General features: G+C 43.1%; 1 protein-coding gene across 6 annotated transcripts in view; it reads left to right on the top strand.

Moving 5' to 3' along the window:
• trappc8 (trafficking protein particle complex subunit 8) overlaps positions 1-18074 on the top strand; it is a 35830-nt gene that overhangs the window by 14051 nt on the left and 3705 nt on the right. For 2 of the 6 annotated variants that reach the window (XM_029429410.1, XM_029429409.1), the window contains 20 exons: positions 315-571; positions 1196-1311; positions 2304-2454; positions 3371-3471; positions 3948-4053; positions 4446-4577; positions 5102-5326; positions 6979-7084; positions 9240-9434; positions 9605-9762; positions 9841-9915; positions 10474-10579; positions 10853-11010; positions 12076-12509; positions 13032-13185; positions 13271-13367; positions 14195-14263; positions 14361-14419; positions 16321-16515; positions 17041-17142. In XM_029429410.1, the coding sequence (XP_029285270.1) occupies positions 315-571; positions 1196-1311; positions 2304-2454; positions 3371-3471; positions 3948-4053; positions 4446-4577; positions 5102-5326; positions 6979-7084; positions 9240-9434; positions 9605-9762; positions 9841-9915; positions 10474-10579; positions 10853-11010; positions 12076-12509; positions 13032-13185; positions 13271-13367; positions 14195-14263; positions 14361-14419; positions 16321-16515; positions 17041-17142 (2996 nt within the window). Of the gene's footprint in view, positions 1-314; positions 572-1195; positions 1312-2303; positions 2455-3370; positions 3472-3947; positions 4054-4445; positions 4578-5101; positions 5327-6978; positions 7085-9239; positions 9435-9604; positions 9763-9840; positions 9916-10473; positions 10580-10852; positions 11011-12075; positions 12510-13031; positions 13186-13270; positions 13368-13763; positions 13877-13960; positions 14264-14360; positions 14420-16320; positions 16516-17040; positions 17143-17745; positions 17914-18074 lie in introns of those variants that run through there. The other 4 variants (XR_003832124.1, XR_003832123.1, XM_029429411.1 and 1 more) reach the window with 4 other exon arrangements.

Below are 18074 nucleotides of genomic sequence, written 5' to 3'. Positions count from 1 at the left end.
TAGCTTTGGCCTCCTTGTTTAGACAAACAATGGCTGTCTTCTGAGCTAAATTATATTTTAGGTGAAGGGGTTTAAGCAGGCTTTTAATGTGCATGTCTTAATTTAACCCATACCCTGCTACGCACGCACACAGGGAGCCTTAGGAGGAAACCGTGACAACATTAAGTGACAAAGTAATGTTTTTGTGCGATATCCTCTGGTTCATCTGCACCGGGTTGATTGGTTGCTGTACAAATAAAAGCTCTTCTAAAGTGAGTGAACACCAAAGGTATCTAAGTTGTGAGTGAGCTTAGTTTCCACACTGTATCCTACAGACAGCGCATCCACCAGTCCGGAGAGCCATCCTCTGCAGCTGGACACAGCGAGCAGCTCGGGTAGCCTGCACGCCCTCACTGCTGCTAACACTGAGCTGAAGAAAGCTGCAAGAGAACCTGAGGTGGGGGTTGCTGGGAGCCACGGGGCATGTCTGACCCTCAATGACCACGACCACATCAGACAGTTCATCCAAGAGTTCACCTTCAGAGGCCTGCTGCCACACATTGAGAAGAACATCAGACAGCTCAACGACCAGGTACAACGCCAAGCCTCGACCCTCCACATGTTTAAACCCATTGTGATGAATGAACACTCTGACTGAATAACATGAACTGCTCTCCAAACTGACTTAGTTCCAGCTTCTCCTACCACTTCATAATGGTGACTAAACCGAAGGAGAATTTCTTGCGGGACTGTTGTATTAGACCTCATTAGTTTTAGCTACATGTACCCAATTGTGTGTCTGTACTGTTGCTCTTGTTGATGCCTTTTTGGGTTAGGGATCTTCACTTCCACCTCGCATGTCTTTTCACATCTTGCTGTTGCTCCACTCTGCCGTGCCTCAGATTGTAAATGTGTGTGGCCACCTGTCCAACTGTAGGTTTGTTTCGCCCTGAGCCAAGGCTCAGAGGCTCACGCTGCCAGGCTGACCCTTGTCACTTAAGAGCTTCTGCACCCTGCTACAGGAGAGCGAAAAACAAAGATGGCAGGTTGCAATGCACATCTATTTCTGATGTACAGATTTGTGTAGCATTGAGATCCAGTTTCACAACTCTCATTGCTGCAATCACAGCCCCATAGATTAGCCGAGTCAGCTCAGCTGGACACACCCAACATTGTCCCAGCAGCACTCACACGTGACCTCTCTGTCTATCCACAGCTGGTCTCCAGGAAAGGTCTGAGTCGCTCTCTGTTCACTGCCACCAAGAAGTGGTTTGGTGGAGGGAAAGCTCCAGAGAAGAGCGTCAGTGAACCAAAGAGCACATGTGGCCTTCTGTAAGTATCACACTTCCTCTGATAATTGAGCGGGGTATACTTAAGCAATAGCTGACTACAGGCCGTGGTATATGCTCATTATATCACAGTTAAGGGGCGTGGTACAACCCCCTTAACTGTGATATAATGAGCATATAGCACGGTCTGAAGTGAGCTATTGCTTTTATAAAACGTTTACCAAGTGTGGCAATATGAAAGAAAAATACACACTCCAATTTAAATAGTTTTTATTATTAAATAATGATGTTCAAAATAAAATAGTCCCTCCGTTGCCTTCTGCACAAAACATAGTGCGAGGTGGTTGCTATGCAACAACACTAACAGCTAGCGAACATATTAGACAGACAACGTTGATCAATTATAGCTGCTACCTGCTCTTCACGTAGCTCTGCATGCCGTCTTTTAGGGCTTTTTTCTCTGGAGATAGGCACTGATCAATCCACTCCTCCAGAGTAAAGCTTTGTAAGTTTGTTTCCCTTTAACACCGAATGTGTCGGCGATTGCAAGCAAAGTTTTGGATTACCGTGATTATGTCATAGTGATAGTGATTATGCGCAATCGAACATATTTCAACGGTTTCTGAAAGCTGAGACTCTGCGCTTTACAGCATATATCACTTCATTACGGTAACTTCACTTACGGCCCTCCCAGAAGCCCGCGAAACAGCGCCTTTGTTCTGAGCGGATTTAATTAAAATGGAAGCAAGACGGTATGTAAATCAACACTTGTATGGCATGGTGACTTGTTTAGAACAGTGTACCAAGTCTGTAAGGTTGTACTAGGTGTGTAATTGTACTTAAATTACGTCAATTAGTTAATTGATTAACAGCTGTAGCTTTTTCTCAGACGCGGAGGGATACTGACTTGTTGTGAAAACTACAATTCTACCCGTGATATACGCTCATTATACCACGGCTAAGAACCAATCAGATTGCTTGATTTGACATGTCCGTTTTATAAACATTGTATACATCACTGCTTTGATCTTTCAGATATCCCCCAGAAGCCCCGGAACTGCAGATCAGGAAGATGGCCGACCTGTGCTTGCTGGTTCAGCACTATGAGCTGGCCTACAGCTGTTACCACACTGCCAAGAAAGACTTCCTGTCAGACCAGGCCATGCTGTATGCTGCAGGGGCTCTGGTGAGAACACGCACACCTTTTATATCTGTCTGTGTTAACCGCACTGATTCCATAACCCAAATATTGAAGCAGCATGAACCCACTCACAGGAGGTTCAGCTTCGGATAGTTACTGACTGTTATGTAAGTAACACTAAATGTTGTTCTGTGTGTGAAGCTCGTGATTTTCAGAGAGGATGGACACCAGTGTTTTTCAGTTTTTGTTCAGCTTATGTGTTCAACTTTGGTCAACTTTGGCACATACATTTTGCAGTTGACCAATAAGCTGTGTTTACTGGGCTAACCTTTAAGGGAATGGAGAAGAATCAAGAGTAGACTAAGCCATCATACTACTAGCTGTGTCGCAACATCCTGTTTGATAGAACCCTGCTCTGCTGAGCTATTAAAAGAGCTGCAGCGTGGTCTAGTTATCATGTCACCAAGCTTCCAGCAGCACCACACAAGGATGCACCAAGCATGACACTCTTTCAGATTTGAATATGGTGGTGGTGATGGCCTAGTGGTCTAGTGGTACGCCTTCCAAACACAACACCAGATGATTGTGAGCTGCCACCATTGTGCCCCTGAGCAAGGTACTTAACCCTGAGCTGCTGCAGAGAGACTGTCCCTGTAGTTAGTTCACTGTAAGTCACTCTGGATAAGAGCGACTGCTAAATGATTGTAATGTAAAGGTAAAAATATGCACTTGTGTATCTCCTGGTCCTCACCTGCAGCAGCAGTAGCTGCAGTTCTCACATTAGGGAACACAAGCTAGCATTTACTATAGTCATACCTGCAAAGCCTTGAGTAGATTGAACTGAGCAATGGTGCCTTTTATCGTTATCATGTATGAATGTTGAATCCTAATCATGCCGTTTGTTTTCTCCCCCTTCCTTCTGTCCTCATGTTCTGTCCACTCAACCTGACCTCTTGTGTAGGAAATGGCTGCAGTGTCAGCCTTTCTGCAGGCTGGAGCTCCCAGACCATATCCAGCACACTACATGGACACAGCAATACAGACGTACAGAGATGTCTGCAAGTATGACCTGATTACACAATGATTGTCTGCCTGTCTTTCACTTTTCAGTAACATGCTGTTGTGCTAATACAATATCACTGAGAGGCTCCTGAGTAGTTACCCAGGAACACATTGAGATGACAGCAGACAGCACACAGTGTGTGATCAGCTACAGTTATTCTCAATCCCACCTGAGAATGTTAAAACTATTGAATAAAAGATGAATCTGGCTAGAAACAAAAAAATCTCCAAATGCTGGTGAAGCTTACACGTCTTCACCATGAGGTTGCATTTTAAGGACACGCAACATGTGCAATACAACAGAATTGCATAAATGGAGTACATTACAGGAGGCGCATGAGTTGGCTCATTATGTGACAGTTGAGTCAAAAGGTTAGCTAACCAGAGTATCACATACATGAGAAGATTCCCTTTTAGTTTTCCTCATCCTTATCCGTGTGTGTGGCTTTGATCATGTTCACTTGTGTTCTCTACAGGAACATGGTGCTGGCTGAGCGCTGTGCATTACTCAGTGCTGAGATACTCAAGAGTCAGAGCAAATACTCTGAGGCGGCAACTCTCCTCATTAAGATGACCAGCGAGGTGAGGAAAGCCACTTCATTATCAGTCCTGTTGAAAATTCCATCCTCCAGTGTTCTCGCACACACAGGCTGGAAAACTGATGAATGTTCTGCTGAATTGAAACATTTTATGAATAAATTGGTCACGTTTTGTAGTGTTTTTCAAAGGAGAATTGTTATACCTATGTAGTGGATACAAATGATCCCACAATGAACAAAGTTGTAAAAAATGGAAGGTCGTCATCCAAGAGATAAACACCATCATGAATTACAAGACAGAAAAAGGTAAAAAGCAACTTCCTGATGGGAGTAATGACCTGAGTTCTGTGGAAACTGGAAGCTGTTGCAGTGGTGATCCATTTCAGAGGATTAATTCTACTTGGCACTTGTTTTGTATTTCCCTTGTTTGTGCAGGACTCTGACCTGCGCAGTGCTCTGCTGTTGGAACAGGCTGCCCACTGCTTTATTAACATGCGTAACCCTATGGTGCGCAAGTTTGCCTTCCATATGATCCTGGCCGGTCATCGTTTCAGCAAAGCAGGACAGGTGAGCTTTTCAGCCATCACTGGTGCACTGAACGGGGTCTAACCTCACACGGGTGCCTGCCGGGTTGTTACCTGTCAATGTTTCATCTTTAATGTGTGGCATTGCAAACACTTACTATCCCAGGTTTGTTTGTGTTTAACATTATATTTAGTTAAAGTTCTATTAACATTTTCAAGAAGTGTTTAAGTTTAGTTGATCTTCATCACCATACTCTCTAAAAGGGGCACATGCCTAAACACTTCCTGCTTTTATGCTCTTGTGATATTATCAATGAGAACTATCATGGCACACTTGTAAATACACTTGTAGCACACTGTGGCCAGGCTGCACCACACTGTGATTGACTTAGTGTTGGTGCTAGAGAAGATGCAATGTGTGAGGGGAATGCTGGGGTTCTGAAACCACAACAAGAGCTGAAAGGTCATGAAGACAACAATATAGAGGGTGATATCATAATAAAACTCACACACAACACTTGTACTCCTATCTCTGCTTGTGTTCCACTCTTCTGTCTCTTTATACAGAGGAGGCACGCACTGCGCTGTTACTGCCAGGCCATGCAGGTGTACAAGGAGAGGGGCTGGTCTTTGGCTGAGGACCATATCAACTTCACAATCGGTCGTCAGTCCTTCACACTTTGCCAACCAGAGAATGCTGTAACAGCCTTCAGACAGATCCTAACTAATGACAGCAGGCAGACGGCCACACAGCAGGGCGCCTTCCTCCGGGAATATCTCTACGTTTATAAGGTAACTACAGTTTATCACCACGTCTGAACACTCTCACTTCACAGCAGACACTACTTTGTGTCCACACATGTGGCTCTATTCTCAAACGTCCTGTGCCTAACATCTTCATGCATCCTCCAGCTTAAAATAAGAAACTGAGCAAAATATCTTCTTAATAGATGTGCCAAAATGTCCTCCAGTTAAACAAAGATAAAACTGAAATAAAGGTTTCGGAGTCGAAGAACAACAATTAAAATCCTATTTGTAATCCTATTTATATATCCTGTTTATATGTCTTATTTCTTATGAAAAACACTTCAACCCCTACAGCCCCTGGTACTGGGGGCACCCTGTGACTAGTTACACCAGGTTGTGATAGAAGATGGTCTATTTATAGAAGATATGCATGTTATACTGTTTTGAAAACATAGGGTCTTCAGTTTTCAGAATCCGTAAAAAACTGTATGTGGTCTAAGCTGTGTATTATTACGAAGTATTTTAGTAATAAAGTTGTACAAATATAACCATCGTGAATATAAGAGTTGTGTTCCAAAGATCTGGGATGGTCCGTCTACAATAACATGTTTAGTAGACACAAAAAACGTTTTTCACAGGGAAACGTAGCGTTTTACTGTCACCCTGACATGAATCCATGTTCTTGCCAAAATATTTCACCACGGCATTTGTTATGTTTGCCGAAAAAAGGCAGATTTGAGTTACTTGCGGCTCTGTAGCCGACTGTTGCTTAGCTGCACGCCGCCTGCGTCTGGGCCAAAAGGCCGCACTTGAACACACCCCAAAGACTACAGCCAACCAGCACGTACGTTCTGCGCCTGCGTGAGAGGGAAACACTCTTAATACCAGCAGGCGGCAGTAGTCTGTATGCATCATGTACAAAGGGAAACATTAAACCATAGGGCTGCGGATCAACAAGCCGTTGTTATGATACACACATTGAAACCATTTTCACACCACCGTGGCTCACTACTTAGCTTCATTGCAGGTGGCCATGTCTTTGTGAAAGCAGAGTATTGGAATGATCAGATGAGATGACGAGCCTCTGTTCCCTCTTGACTTAAGTTGTTGGCTTGATTTCCTTACGTACGTTCATTACAATATATGAATATTGGTCAATATTCATTGTGTTTAAACAGTCAACATGGACAACACATTTTATAACTTGGATCACACATGTTTTATTTTAGTTTAAATGGATGAAATGTACAGTCCCAGGTGTAAAGAGTAGAGAATACATTCAGTTGCATCATTATCCGTGGGGTCTTGGTTATAATGGTAATCTTGATTTTAGATATAATATACTAGGTGAGGTTAAAAAACGGACAGGAACAAAAGAGCTTGGGTTATAATCAAAAAGCCTGCACACGCAGCTATTGTAGAAATAAGGACACGCCCGAGGTTCAGAGTGTCTTCGGTCCTACACCAGACACAAAGGGCAAGAGGTCATAGTTAACACCAAGACCATGACACATAGATGCAAGTCATCGTTTTGTAAGAATGGCGTAAAACACAAAAGCAATATCATATTTCAAAAATATATATGAAATGATATAGGCAGATAATCACATTAAATGAATAAATTAAATTAAAATAAGTTCAGAGGCTAAAAAGCTGTGTGTGTGTGTGTGTGTGTGTGTGTGTGTGTGTATTTTCAGAGTGTGATAGGAGGAAACGAAGACCACCTCCCACAGCTGCCTCTGCCCTGCATCCACAGCTCAGCCACAAGGGTCTACTTCGGACATGAACGTCGCCTTGCAGAAGGTAACGCACTGATTGGTCATTTATTTGATATATTTAATTCCAGCTTTAACCAAATCTAAAGAAAAGACTGGTGATTGGTTCTTATGTTGTGTACTACCAGCCATGTTTCTGCGTGTTATGGGAATATCTGAGAAGACCTGATCAGTCATGTGAAGTAAATGTTTGCGATGTCAGAACTTCCATATCCCAACTCTTTTTTTGACAAAGGCAAAAAAAACACCAAGCTTTTTTGCACTTTATTTTGTCATTTCCATACAGCTTTTCTAATGCACATACAAGTGTGCTTATGGAAACACGGCTAGTGTCTGTTATATTGATTGAGTGTGGAACCATAGTGATGCGCAGCCTCTGGTGCACCAGGTAGGAGCAGAAGATATTAATCAGTCTTACATTGCATTTACAAAAATCAGAAATATTTTCTCTTGCCTCCTTAAGACAGTAATGATCGCGGGCTGGGGGGAGATGTTACATCTATGCACTTTGTGTGGGATAGTTTTTTGTAGTCAGACCTGTAGCAAGCAGGCAGCCACCAGATGTCTTGATTCTTTGTCTTCTCTTATCCTATAATAGGCAAGTGCTGATTTTAGCAAAAACTTAAATTGGTTAAAGGTTCAGTGTGTAAGATATGCTGGAATTTAAACATTAAAACAATGAACTACATTATCAAGAGGTAACAGTGTTGACGTTATGTCAAACATGATTTGAAAGTGGCGGACAAACCCTTTTCCCGGCTGTGATAGTCTCGCTAGCGTCGGGGTTGGCTGTTCTCTTCTCACGATGTCTATCTTTTCTTGAAACGTTTGTCTTAAAAATGGCATTGTAATTATATCTGCGACCAAATCGATCTCTTCTCCTCCTTCAGCTATTGTGGGTTGAAAAGAAACAGCTTGTAGAAATCTACACAAATTAGCTTGTTCAAAGTTTGCTAGCTCTGCATAGCTCTGCCTCTCAATAGTGCGTATCCAATCAAGACGTGGACCTGCTGACGTTATCGTACGCCTGCTAGCTGGCCCCGGTGTTCCCAACTCGAAATCTGATTGGTTAACGCCACACTTTTGTCTCCGTTCACGTTAAGCTACAGGCGCCCGCACTGTTGATTCTGAAGGCCTAAGGGCAGATTTCTTGGACCCTGGCAACACATCATGGCTGAAATATGATTGGATAAAAGCTCTAACATAAAGGCCAGACCTCCAAATCTCGATCTGAGGCTGGAAGCCGCGCAATCAAGAGGAAAACTATGAAATGAAGAGAATAGACTATGGGGAATAATTTAATACATATTTGTGGAAAAAATATATCAAAATTAAAGTTATATTCTAATGATGTTTAGGTCAGCAGAGAAGGCCTTGCTGGACCTGACGGCCCACCACTGCTGTGTTGTGTTGCAGAGATATCTACTGAAGTTAGCATGCTAACAGCTAGCTGCGCTCCGTCCTGTAATACCACTTGTTCCTCTAGAGGTGATAGTGAGTCAGTGTAGCTGCTGTCTGCCTCAGTACAGTGAGAGAAGAAGAACAGCTGCTGCCTCTCTTGTAGATATTACAGCCATGTTCTGTGTCTGAATGTAATCCAATAAACAAACTATAATACAAAGTGTCAGAAAAAAACGAAACAACCTGCACCATGGCCTCTTCCTCACGGCCGCCCGGAGGCTGTTTCTCCGGACTGATGGTTTGGATGATTGATGACTTTAGATTGTATGGAGTCAGTAGTAGAGGTGAAATACTGCCCCATATTTATTTGGAGCAGGTAGCTCAGAACTACAAATTGGACCTTTTAATCCGTCCATCCATTTTCTGCCACTAATCTGAGTCCAGGTTGCGTTATTTCAATCAATTCTATCACTAGAAGTTATTGCTTCATAGTATTTTATCATATGCTACAGAAATGTTATATAATAATAAAACATTCTGTTGGCCAGTACGAGTGTTAAACCGATATTAAATTACACTCTTTGCGGTATTAAAAAGTTCTTAATTCTTAAATGTAATTTTAGTGAACCCTGCAGACAGCCTGTAATATTGTACAACATAATCTACCATGCAATACCAGTAACAATACCCTATTTATGAGAGCAATATATTAACTACTGAGAAATAAATTATATTGAACAACTAATCATCACCTTTTGATTGTTATTATCTGGTGTGTATAGGGGAAAAGCAAGCAGCCACTCATGTGTCCCTGGATCAGGAGTATGACCAGGATTTAGCAGCCATGTGGTGCCACCTAGAGGAGCAGCTTGTGGCTGCCTCCAACAGGGGGATTGTCCCAGGAAACTTCCAGCCCAGCCAGTGCTGCCTGAACAGCCAGACAGACAACCTGCGCTGCCCACTGGCTGTGGCCGAGGGTAAGACAATGGAACTGTATATAACACCTCATACTCCGCTGTAGTTAAGTAATGACATACAGACGTTTACTAACCATAAAGAAATGACTATTTTATTTTGCCATAGTATGAAGCTATCCCATCACTATCTGCTACCAGCTCAGTATACAGCTCTCTTTGTGTCCCTGCAGAGCCAATCGTAGTGGAGGTGACGTTCAGGAACCCTCTGAAGGTTCCTCTGGCTCTGTCCAACCTCTCACTCCTCTGGAGGTTCACTGCCGATGGGGCGTCTCCATCCGAGGAGAAGACAGAAGAGGCCATCACCAATGAGGAGACCCTGACTCAAGGGGTGGGCAACCTGGCCTCTGTTTGATGGAAGGATGCTATAAAAACCCAAACTAACATTTCCATATGTTTCCTCTTGCAGATGACGCAGAAAGAGGATATTGTCACCACCGAGATCATCCTGGAGTTCCTTATGGGTCCAGAGGAAACCAAACTGGTTTGTATCTAGACATCAGTAAAGCAAAATTCATACTGTCTGTGTTTCTGCGAAGGTCCGCTTTGGTCTGTTGATGTAAATGTCGTCATCAGCCCATGTCTGGGTGGGTCTCTGTGGACGTCTGTGTGCAGCCCAGAATTTGTTTCAGAATTTATGGCAGTTGGCCAACATCGTTAGTGCATTACTACCACCAACTGGAATGGAGTGTGTACCGGGAAATGCGCATGCGTGTTACAGCGGCTTTTCCTACCTTGTTTTTCAAATCGGCAGCCAGAGCAGAGACCGGGGAGTTCGTACGCACGTTCGTACGTTGTATGTTAAAACATACAAAAGAATTCCTTACAGCAACTAGTAACTACTGTCCTTCTAAATAACTGAAAAACAGCGATGAGCTTTGTCGTAGATAGGACTAATCTAACAGTGCGTGCGGGGACTAGGAAAAGTATGTAAGATCTCAAGCTAACAATAATTGGGACTGTTCCTTCTTTGGCTCACTTGAGGCTGAACAAACATGTTGTTGTATTGTGCTGCTAACAGTCACTGTGACCTTGTCCTCAGGCTCGACTCCGGCTGCTGCCACACAGAACCGGCCAGCTAAACATTGTGGGTGTGGTGTACAACCTGTCTGCAGCCTCCTCTGGAGATGTGGCTCCCAGCACTGAGGGTAAGGCGCGCACATTCTTCAGGTGATATTCATTTGCTTTAATTATTGTTGGCTGCTCTAATATCAGTTCAGACTCATATTGGTGTCCGTAGGTATGTCGGAGTGTAGTAAATGCATCAAGGTCAAACTGACTCACATTTTATGGCATTTGCATTTTCTGTTATTTTTTTTACAATATTTTTCTTTTGTGTCTGGTCAAAAAAAAACATTCTCTGAAATATTTCAAAACTAAAAGCACACTGACGCACAGTGTGGATGTCTTCCTGTCTACAGGCCAGCAGACGTTGGATTTGATGGTGGTTCGTGGTAGACAGGACCTGAAGATCCGGGGCCCACGACTGAACCAGACCAAAGAGGACAAGATGTTGATCCGACACGGTCTGGATCAGCGTCTGGATCCCATCATAACGCCACCCATGCCACTGATGGAGGTACCATTGACTAACCCCTGCAACCTAGTCTGCACCCAGTCTGCACCCAGTCTGCACCCAGTCTGCACCCAGTCTGCACCCAGTCTGCACCCAGTCTGCACCCAGTCTGCACCCAGTCTGTACCCAGTCTGTACCCAGTCTGTACCAGTCTGCACCCAGTCTGCACCCAGACTTTTTATTTTGAGTATAAATATATATTGAGGAATTTTTTACCCTTTTAAATCACTTCCCGGTCATATTGTGCACCTATTTAACAAATGAATAAAAATGCAAAAATCCAATCATCTTTTCTTCCTGTGAAAAAAATAAATGATGCAGTGTGCTTATGTAAGCGGGTCCCAACCAATTTCCACAAATAATATCATGACAATTAGTTCTGCATTAAAGAATAAATGAAGCATGAGTCACAGCTGTCCTTTCATGCTCTGTGTCTCTTACAGGCACAGAGATTAGATGAGAGTCCTCTCGGGAACATCACATCAGAAAATAATTAATAATGCAGTGATCATGATTAACGCAAATCTATTTTATCACAAAAACAAATACCTCTGCAACAGTTTAATGCCAGCCAGAAATTTAGCAAACCCTCGCCAGGCTGACGAGCAGCACGATCCCAACCACAGTGAATGTATCAGAAGTATTATGTTATTTAGCACTTCTTAAGAGCAATAAACATAAAATACAGACATAAGCAGAATACATATATGTGATAAGTAGTAATAAGAACCTGCCTTCAAAGCCTGGAGTGAGAACAACCGAATAACCTCAGAGACCTGCTGCTGGAGATCTCTAATGTCGACACTGCAGCTACCTGAACATGTCGTAGCGCTTTTAAGGGTAATCACAAGAGTCTGGCACTTTTCCTATCCGATTTTAGATCCAATTCAAATATTCACCATGACTCACCGTGCATACAATGACGAGACATTTGACCTAAAAAGCAAGATTCAGTTATTCCAAGTTTGTTACATTTTCATCCTCTACAATCCTCAGGATGGCTCGCTAATTCTTCTGTGGCTCCACCTTCTGTGTGTGTGTGTGTGTGTGTGTGTGTGTGTGTGTCAGGTCTTCTTCCTGCAGTTTCCCACTGCTCTGCTGTGTGGTGAGATCAGGAAGGCCTACGTGGAGTTCTGTAACGTTAGCGGTGTTGCTTTGTGCGGCCTTCGAGTGGCATCCACACACCCAGACTTCTTCACCTTTGGCAGCCAGACCACGACTCCCGTCACGCCCCTCAGCCCCACCTCAGCTGAAAACTGCTCAGCCTATAAAACGTTGGCCACGTCCCGGCAGCCAGACTCCGTGGCGTCTGAGATGTTGGTTTCAGCAGAGGATTTCAGCAAATCGTCCGGTGTGATGAAGATCCCGATAGATGGCGGCACGCTGCAGCCAGGGGAGTCCACCCAGCTGCCTCTGTGGCTCAGAGGACCAGATCAGGAGGGAGTGCATGAAATCAACTTCCTCTTCTACTATGAGAGCACAGAGAAAGGAATCAAAATCAGGTAAAAATTGAAGTAGGTGAATTGACTTGAATATGATTTCTAGGTATAAACATTAGCAGCCTTAATCACAGAGGAAAAGCCCATATATGATCGCTATGGAGCCTGTTTAAGTAAGAGGAATACGTAAATCTTATCTTTGACCACCCTTCAATCAATCATATAGCCCTTTTACATTTTCAGGCTCCTTTCCAGGGGAACTATGTTCAGCTTCATTCACATATTAAACGTTTCAATGAGGATGAGGCTCAGACATTTTTAGTGACATTCAAAACAAACCTTTATAGTTGGCAACATGACCGTAGCAACACAATGTAGCAGAAGAAATTACTGTTTGCAGTTGACTTTTCAAGCAAACCGCACACCCAATCATTTATGACTGACAGCTGGACATATATTACATTTCGCTGATAAAAGGCAAGAGACAAATATAAAGAAATGTGACTGATACTATAAGAGTTGTATTATTCACGAGTGACACGGCACTAACCCTTAAGTGTCATCTCGTCCTCTCTTCCTGTGAAGTCACCGTGTGCTGCGCCACACAGTGTTTATCTGTGCCAGTCGCTCTCTGAGTGTCCAGGCATCGGCCTGTCGCAGCAGCGTTCCTCATCTCAGTGTGGATGACAAAGGCAGCGGTGGAACGCTGGTCTTTATTGATGTGGAGAACATCAATACGGTGAGATACACAGCCACACACTGACGGTATGAACACCCTATCACTGCTCGCACTTCATTATAATCTGCTTCCTGTGGGCTCCCAGAGTGAAGCTGGCGTGCGTGAATTCCACATCATCCAGGTTTCCAGCAGCAGTCAACACTGGCGCCTCCACAAGTGCATCAACCCAGCCAAGGACAAAGGTGAGTGAGTCCTCCGGGCCTCTGTCTTCAGTTTGTCCTTTTCTTCTTGATGGTGTACAGATGAATGTAGCAGCCTGAGTGGGGAACACAGCTGTGCAGCCTCACAAACCCTCTTTGTTTTTCATATTACAGGGCTCTTGGTTTATACCCTGTCACCCTGCTTGTTGTATCTGTGTCCTCCTCCTCACTAATGAAACAACACCATATGGAAACAAATGATATTATCACTATTAACATCCTGGAATCACTATTACCTTCCATGTTGTTATGAAACAAATATTGTTATTGCATCACAGATCAAACAAACAATCTTAAATAATGTAATCATATATCAAAAATATCATGTAAAAGAAATGGCAACATTGTGTGAATTCCTGTTTTCTTTTTATACATCAGGCTCTATTTTTCACTTCTCCATGACCAGTGAGCTAAAACAGCGACATGATTTTTCAGCTTATTGTTTTTTATCGGGATCCGAGATAAAATCCAGTCATGAACTAAAGATGAAGGTAATATTTTTTCTGTTCAAGGATCATCTGGTACGTGACTGCAGTGACGGATATTAAATCCATATTTCATTTGGCTCAGAGAAGTCCATCTCATTTACAGAGCTTTTCAAGGTGGCTGGGATGGCCTACAGCTCAGGGAAGTCAGCTCCTCAGTACTTTACCTGTGGACTGCCCTTGAGCAAGGCACCTTACCCTATTGAGTGGCAGTAGTAAAGGAAGCGTGTATGTGTGTGCACACTGTGAAAAGTACAGAGTGGGTCAAAGCCTGTGTGATGTCAGATCCATCTCAGCCGCTGTCTGTCTGCCCTCTGCCCCCAGACTGTAAACTCACCAGCAGAGAAAGAGCCAAGCTGTGTTTCAGGGCCACACCATGCAAACCCCACCAAGGTACTTCATCTAGAAGAAACAAACATCATCAATCTGCTTTCATTAGATTTGTGCTTTTGAACATGTACTGATTTGTATGTGTTTTGTCTTTTTCCAGCTACCTCGGACACCGTGCTGAAATACACCTTTGCAGATCTGAATCTGGGAAATGAACGGGTAAATAGAAAGCAGCGTGTTGTCAGTGCAATCAGACTTAATGTACGTTCTCATTTTGATACTTATCAGATGGTCTCTGTGGATACCCCTGCTGTTTGATACTGTGTCAAACTAAATTAAAGTTACAGGTAATTCAATCTAATATAGCCTTTTCACAGTAACAGATTACTTTGGCTACTTTGTGTGCTAGCAAACAACTGTCTAACAAATCATCCAGACATTGGCGTTCATTGAGAGTCATGTTTATGTCTACCTGATGAATGTACGTGCAGTATCACTCTCTTTAGCTGCTAGATGCACCGCGATGTTCACCAGCTAGTGTCTGCCGGTTGCTGCTGAGCAGGTCGGGTACAGGGAGTTTATCAAAGAGTTTCCTGTGGAAACAAAAAGACGCTGACGAGAGCAGTGAGAGTGACACGAAGCAGTGAAGTTTGTGAACGTAAAAGCGTACAATGAGCTGAAAGAAGATGCACAGCTCCAGAGCGCTGCAGAGTCACTGTGGCATCATCACTGCCTTTCACATACAAGTTGTCATGTGATCCATTGTTAAGGTCAAAATATTAAGAAGATAAGCAGACTAAGTTAATAATGCAAAGCACCTTAACATATCTGTGCCTGCAATTGAACTTTTTCAATCTGCTGTGGTGGAATCTCTGGGCCTGCCTAAGCACAAACTATATTTGGTCTTGGGGGGACTCTGTCGTCCTATGTTCCCAGAGACTGTATGATAAGAAAGTGTGTGTATCTCAGAAACTACAAGGAGCACAATCAAGTATTTGATCAATTCAAACTCATAACAATATGAATATCATAGATAAGCATGTATATGCAGTGTAAAACAATATTTCATATGGTAGATGTTTAATAAACAATGTTAGCATTTTACGACTTCTACTATTGATAAAAGTTTCCATGTGATCTAACTAACGTTGGGGGGCCAACAGGGGCTTTATTTTGATGGGCACACCATGCGGTCAATCACATACGAGGACAGACTAGGATCATACCATTATGTGAAAGAAGGAAGGGGGGCAGACGCTTCAAAGACAGCGAGTGTAGTGGTACAGGCCAGATACACACAGAGCGACAGAGAGACTGGGAGCAGGATTTAATAAATGCAAGCGCGTCGGGAGAAAGTGAAGAAATGAGCGAAAACCGAAAAAGAAGCACTGCACTAAAGACTTTTATTAATAATAATAATAATAATAATAATAATAATACATTTGTATAGCTCTTTTATTGTAACTCAAAGACGCTTGTATTAAATAAAGTGGCCTTTGGCCTTTATTTATTTGATTTGTTTGCTGTGGTTCTGTGTTAAGTTGTTAATTTAAAGGTTTGATTAAATGTTAAACGAAAAGAAATGCATAAAAATAAGGCTTTTATGAAAACACTGAATGAAAACACAAAGTATATATAATTTCTAAATTAGACTAACATAGAAGGCTCCGAGTGATACTAAATGAAGAGCCATTTGGGAGCCTTAAGAGCCGAATCTTTGAAAAGAGCCAGACCTCCCATCACTAGTATGAACAGTCTGACTCGTTACCATGGGAACCTAAATAAAAACATGCATGCCATGGTTGATCACTGGAGAGATGCTGTCATCAGTCAGGAACATACCAATCATGGTATTGTTTTTGTTGTACGCGATTATTTATACTTAACTAAAAATATTGAAGGCTTGAACACTGTTTCCTCTTTTGTCCCGGGTTGATTGTGCCCCTCTGACAGAACACTTGGCCCCAGCCAGGCGCCCAGTGATATTGGTCTAGAACCGGCACTGGCTGTGGGACAGTGCACCCCAGAAGGCCCTCTGTAGGGGGAACCTACATCACATGCACTCAACGTCTGCTGTCTATCGAGCCTCTGCCCCTCACCCGTCCATTGTCTTTTTGCAGATCATCAGCTCCTCCACACCCTGTGGAGATTTCTTCTTCCGTGGCTGTCGGAGCTCAGAGTGTCAGCGAGTGGATGGGCCGATATCCAGGACATCGTCCAGCAGCAGGAGTCAGAGCTGTGTCCCCACTGAGGACATCACCAGCATTGTCAAGAAGTGTAATGAGCTGGACCTCAACATCATTGTCATCTGGAAGGTACATGCAGTATATCAGAGTCAGGCTTAGTGGCCACAGAGAGCTTTCCTGATACAGGATACATATGGACAAGACGGTTGTTAGAGCTACCAGGAAAACCAACAAAACTGAGTAATGAGGATTTCCCCCGTGCTCAGTTTCTTAATTAGCACTGGCATATTTTAAGTCCGCTAACACAGTCACATCAGAGGGAACACATGTTCGGAGTGTTGTTGTTGCCTCTTGATATTCACACCAACACCTTTTAAACATTGCACCATTTATCATTCTGTTCATACTTGGGTAAACCAAGCAGATGAGTCCAATGCTTATGATCTGTAAAGAATCATCCTTGATATAACATCTTGAATAAAATTAAGAAAAATAGAGAAAACACACCATGAAAGTTCTGGCAATCAGCAGAGTATAGAAACAGGACTATTTCACACATCTACTGTTGTAGGTTTAAATATCGAGTTCACAGCTTCATATGTACTAACTTGAATGAAACTAAGTGTGTGTGTGTGTGTGTGTGTGTGTGTACAGGCCTATGTGGTTGAGGACAACAAACAACTGATCCTAGAGGGCCAGCTCCATGTGGCGCTGCAGACCATCGGCAAAGAGGCCACTTCTCTGATTCCCAAAGAGGTACAGTTATTAGCGAGTGTAACACTATTTTTCTCAGGAAAAATCTTTTACAATGTCAAACCGTGAACTCTGTAGTTCCCAAGATGCATTGTGCCATGTGCTGTACCAGCTGTGTGACCAAGCCTCCTGGTTGGGAAGGTGAAAAGATTTGAGTTGAAAAGGAGAGGCCATAACTGATAAAACCTCTTAAACCAATCAGACTATAGGTGTAATCAATAATATAATCCAGCATGTGACGTGTGAGACAAATATAATTTTTTGACAGACGCATAAGAAGGATTTGAACCTCTGATCACCAGTCCCAAAAGAGTGGGCTGCTGGCATTTGCTGTAACCACTACACTAGAGCGGTCAGATCAAAAAACCTGATGAAATATTGGTTTGAATACGTTCAACAATATTAATGCTGCTATTTTCAACTCTCTGTTGTTGTGGAGGACTCGGATAAAGTGTGTCCTGTCTCAGTCACTGTGGGTGTATGTGTGTTCATGTCCCGGCCAAACGTACAAGTGCCACAAGATGGAAAAAGCTACATTTGAAGTAGAGTATAGGAACCGTGTGACTGAAATTAGGCAGCTAAGGACTGTCTATAAATGATCTCCAGCAGATCCCCAGAGCTGTGAAACGCACTGCTGCACCCGTCGGGGAGCCTCTCCGCTGTACATAAAGAGATCACATATGTTGTCATATGAGCAGAACAACCTGCCCAACAGGACTAAGCTCTTTTTTCCCCTGAAATTGGAACCTTGTGATCAGGTAGAATTCGAATTAGGTAAGTTTCCATGAGTTGTGATGACAAATAAACTATTTGTTGCAACATTTGTAACATTGACTAAAATTCCCTTGATTGTGGAATCTTAACAGTTCTGTAAAACGATGGTGGTCAGCTAATAATGGTGATGATGTAATGCCTGTGACGGGCCTACTCCTTTG

This window comes from Cottoperca gobio, chromosome 4 (assembly GCF_900634415.1).
Source record: "Cottoperca gobio chromosome 4, fCotGob3.1, whole genome shotgun sequence".
NCBI lineage: Eukaryota > Metazoa > Chordata > Actinopteri > Perciformes > Bovichtidae > Cottoperca > Cottoperca gobio.
This window is presented reverse-complemented; position numbering and strand designations above follow the sequence as displayed.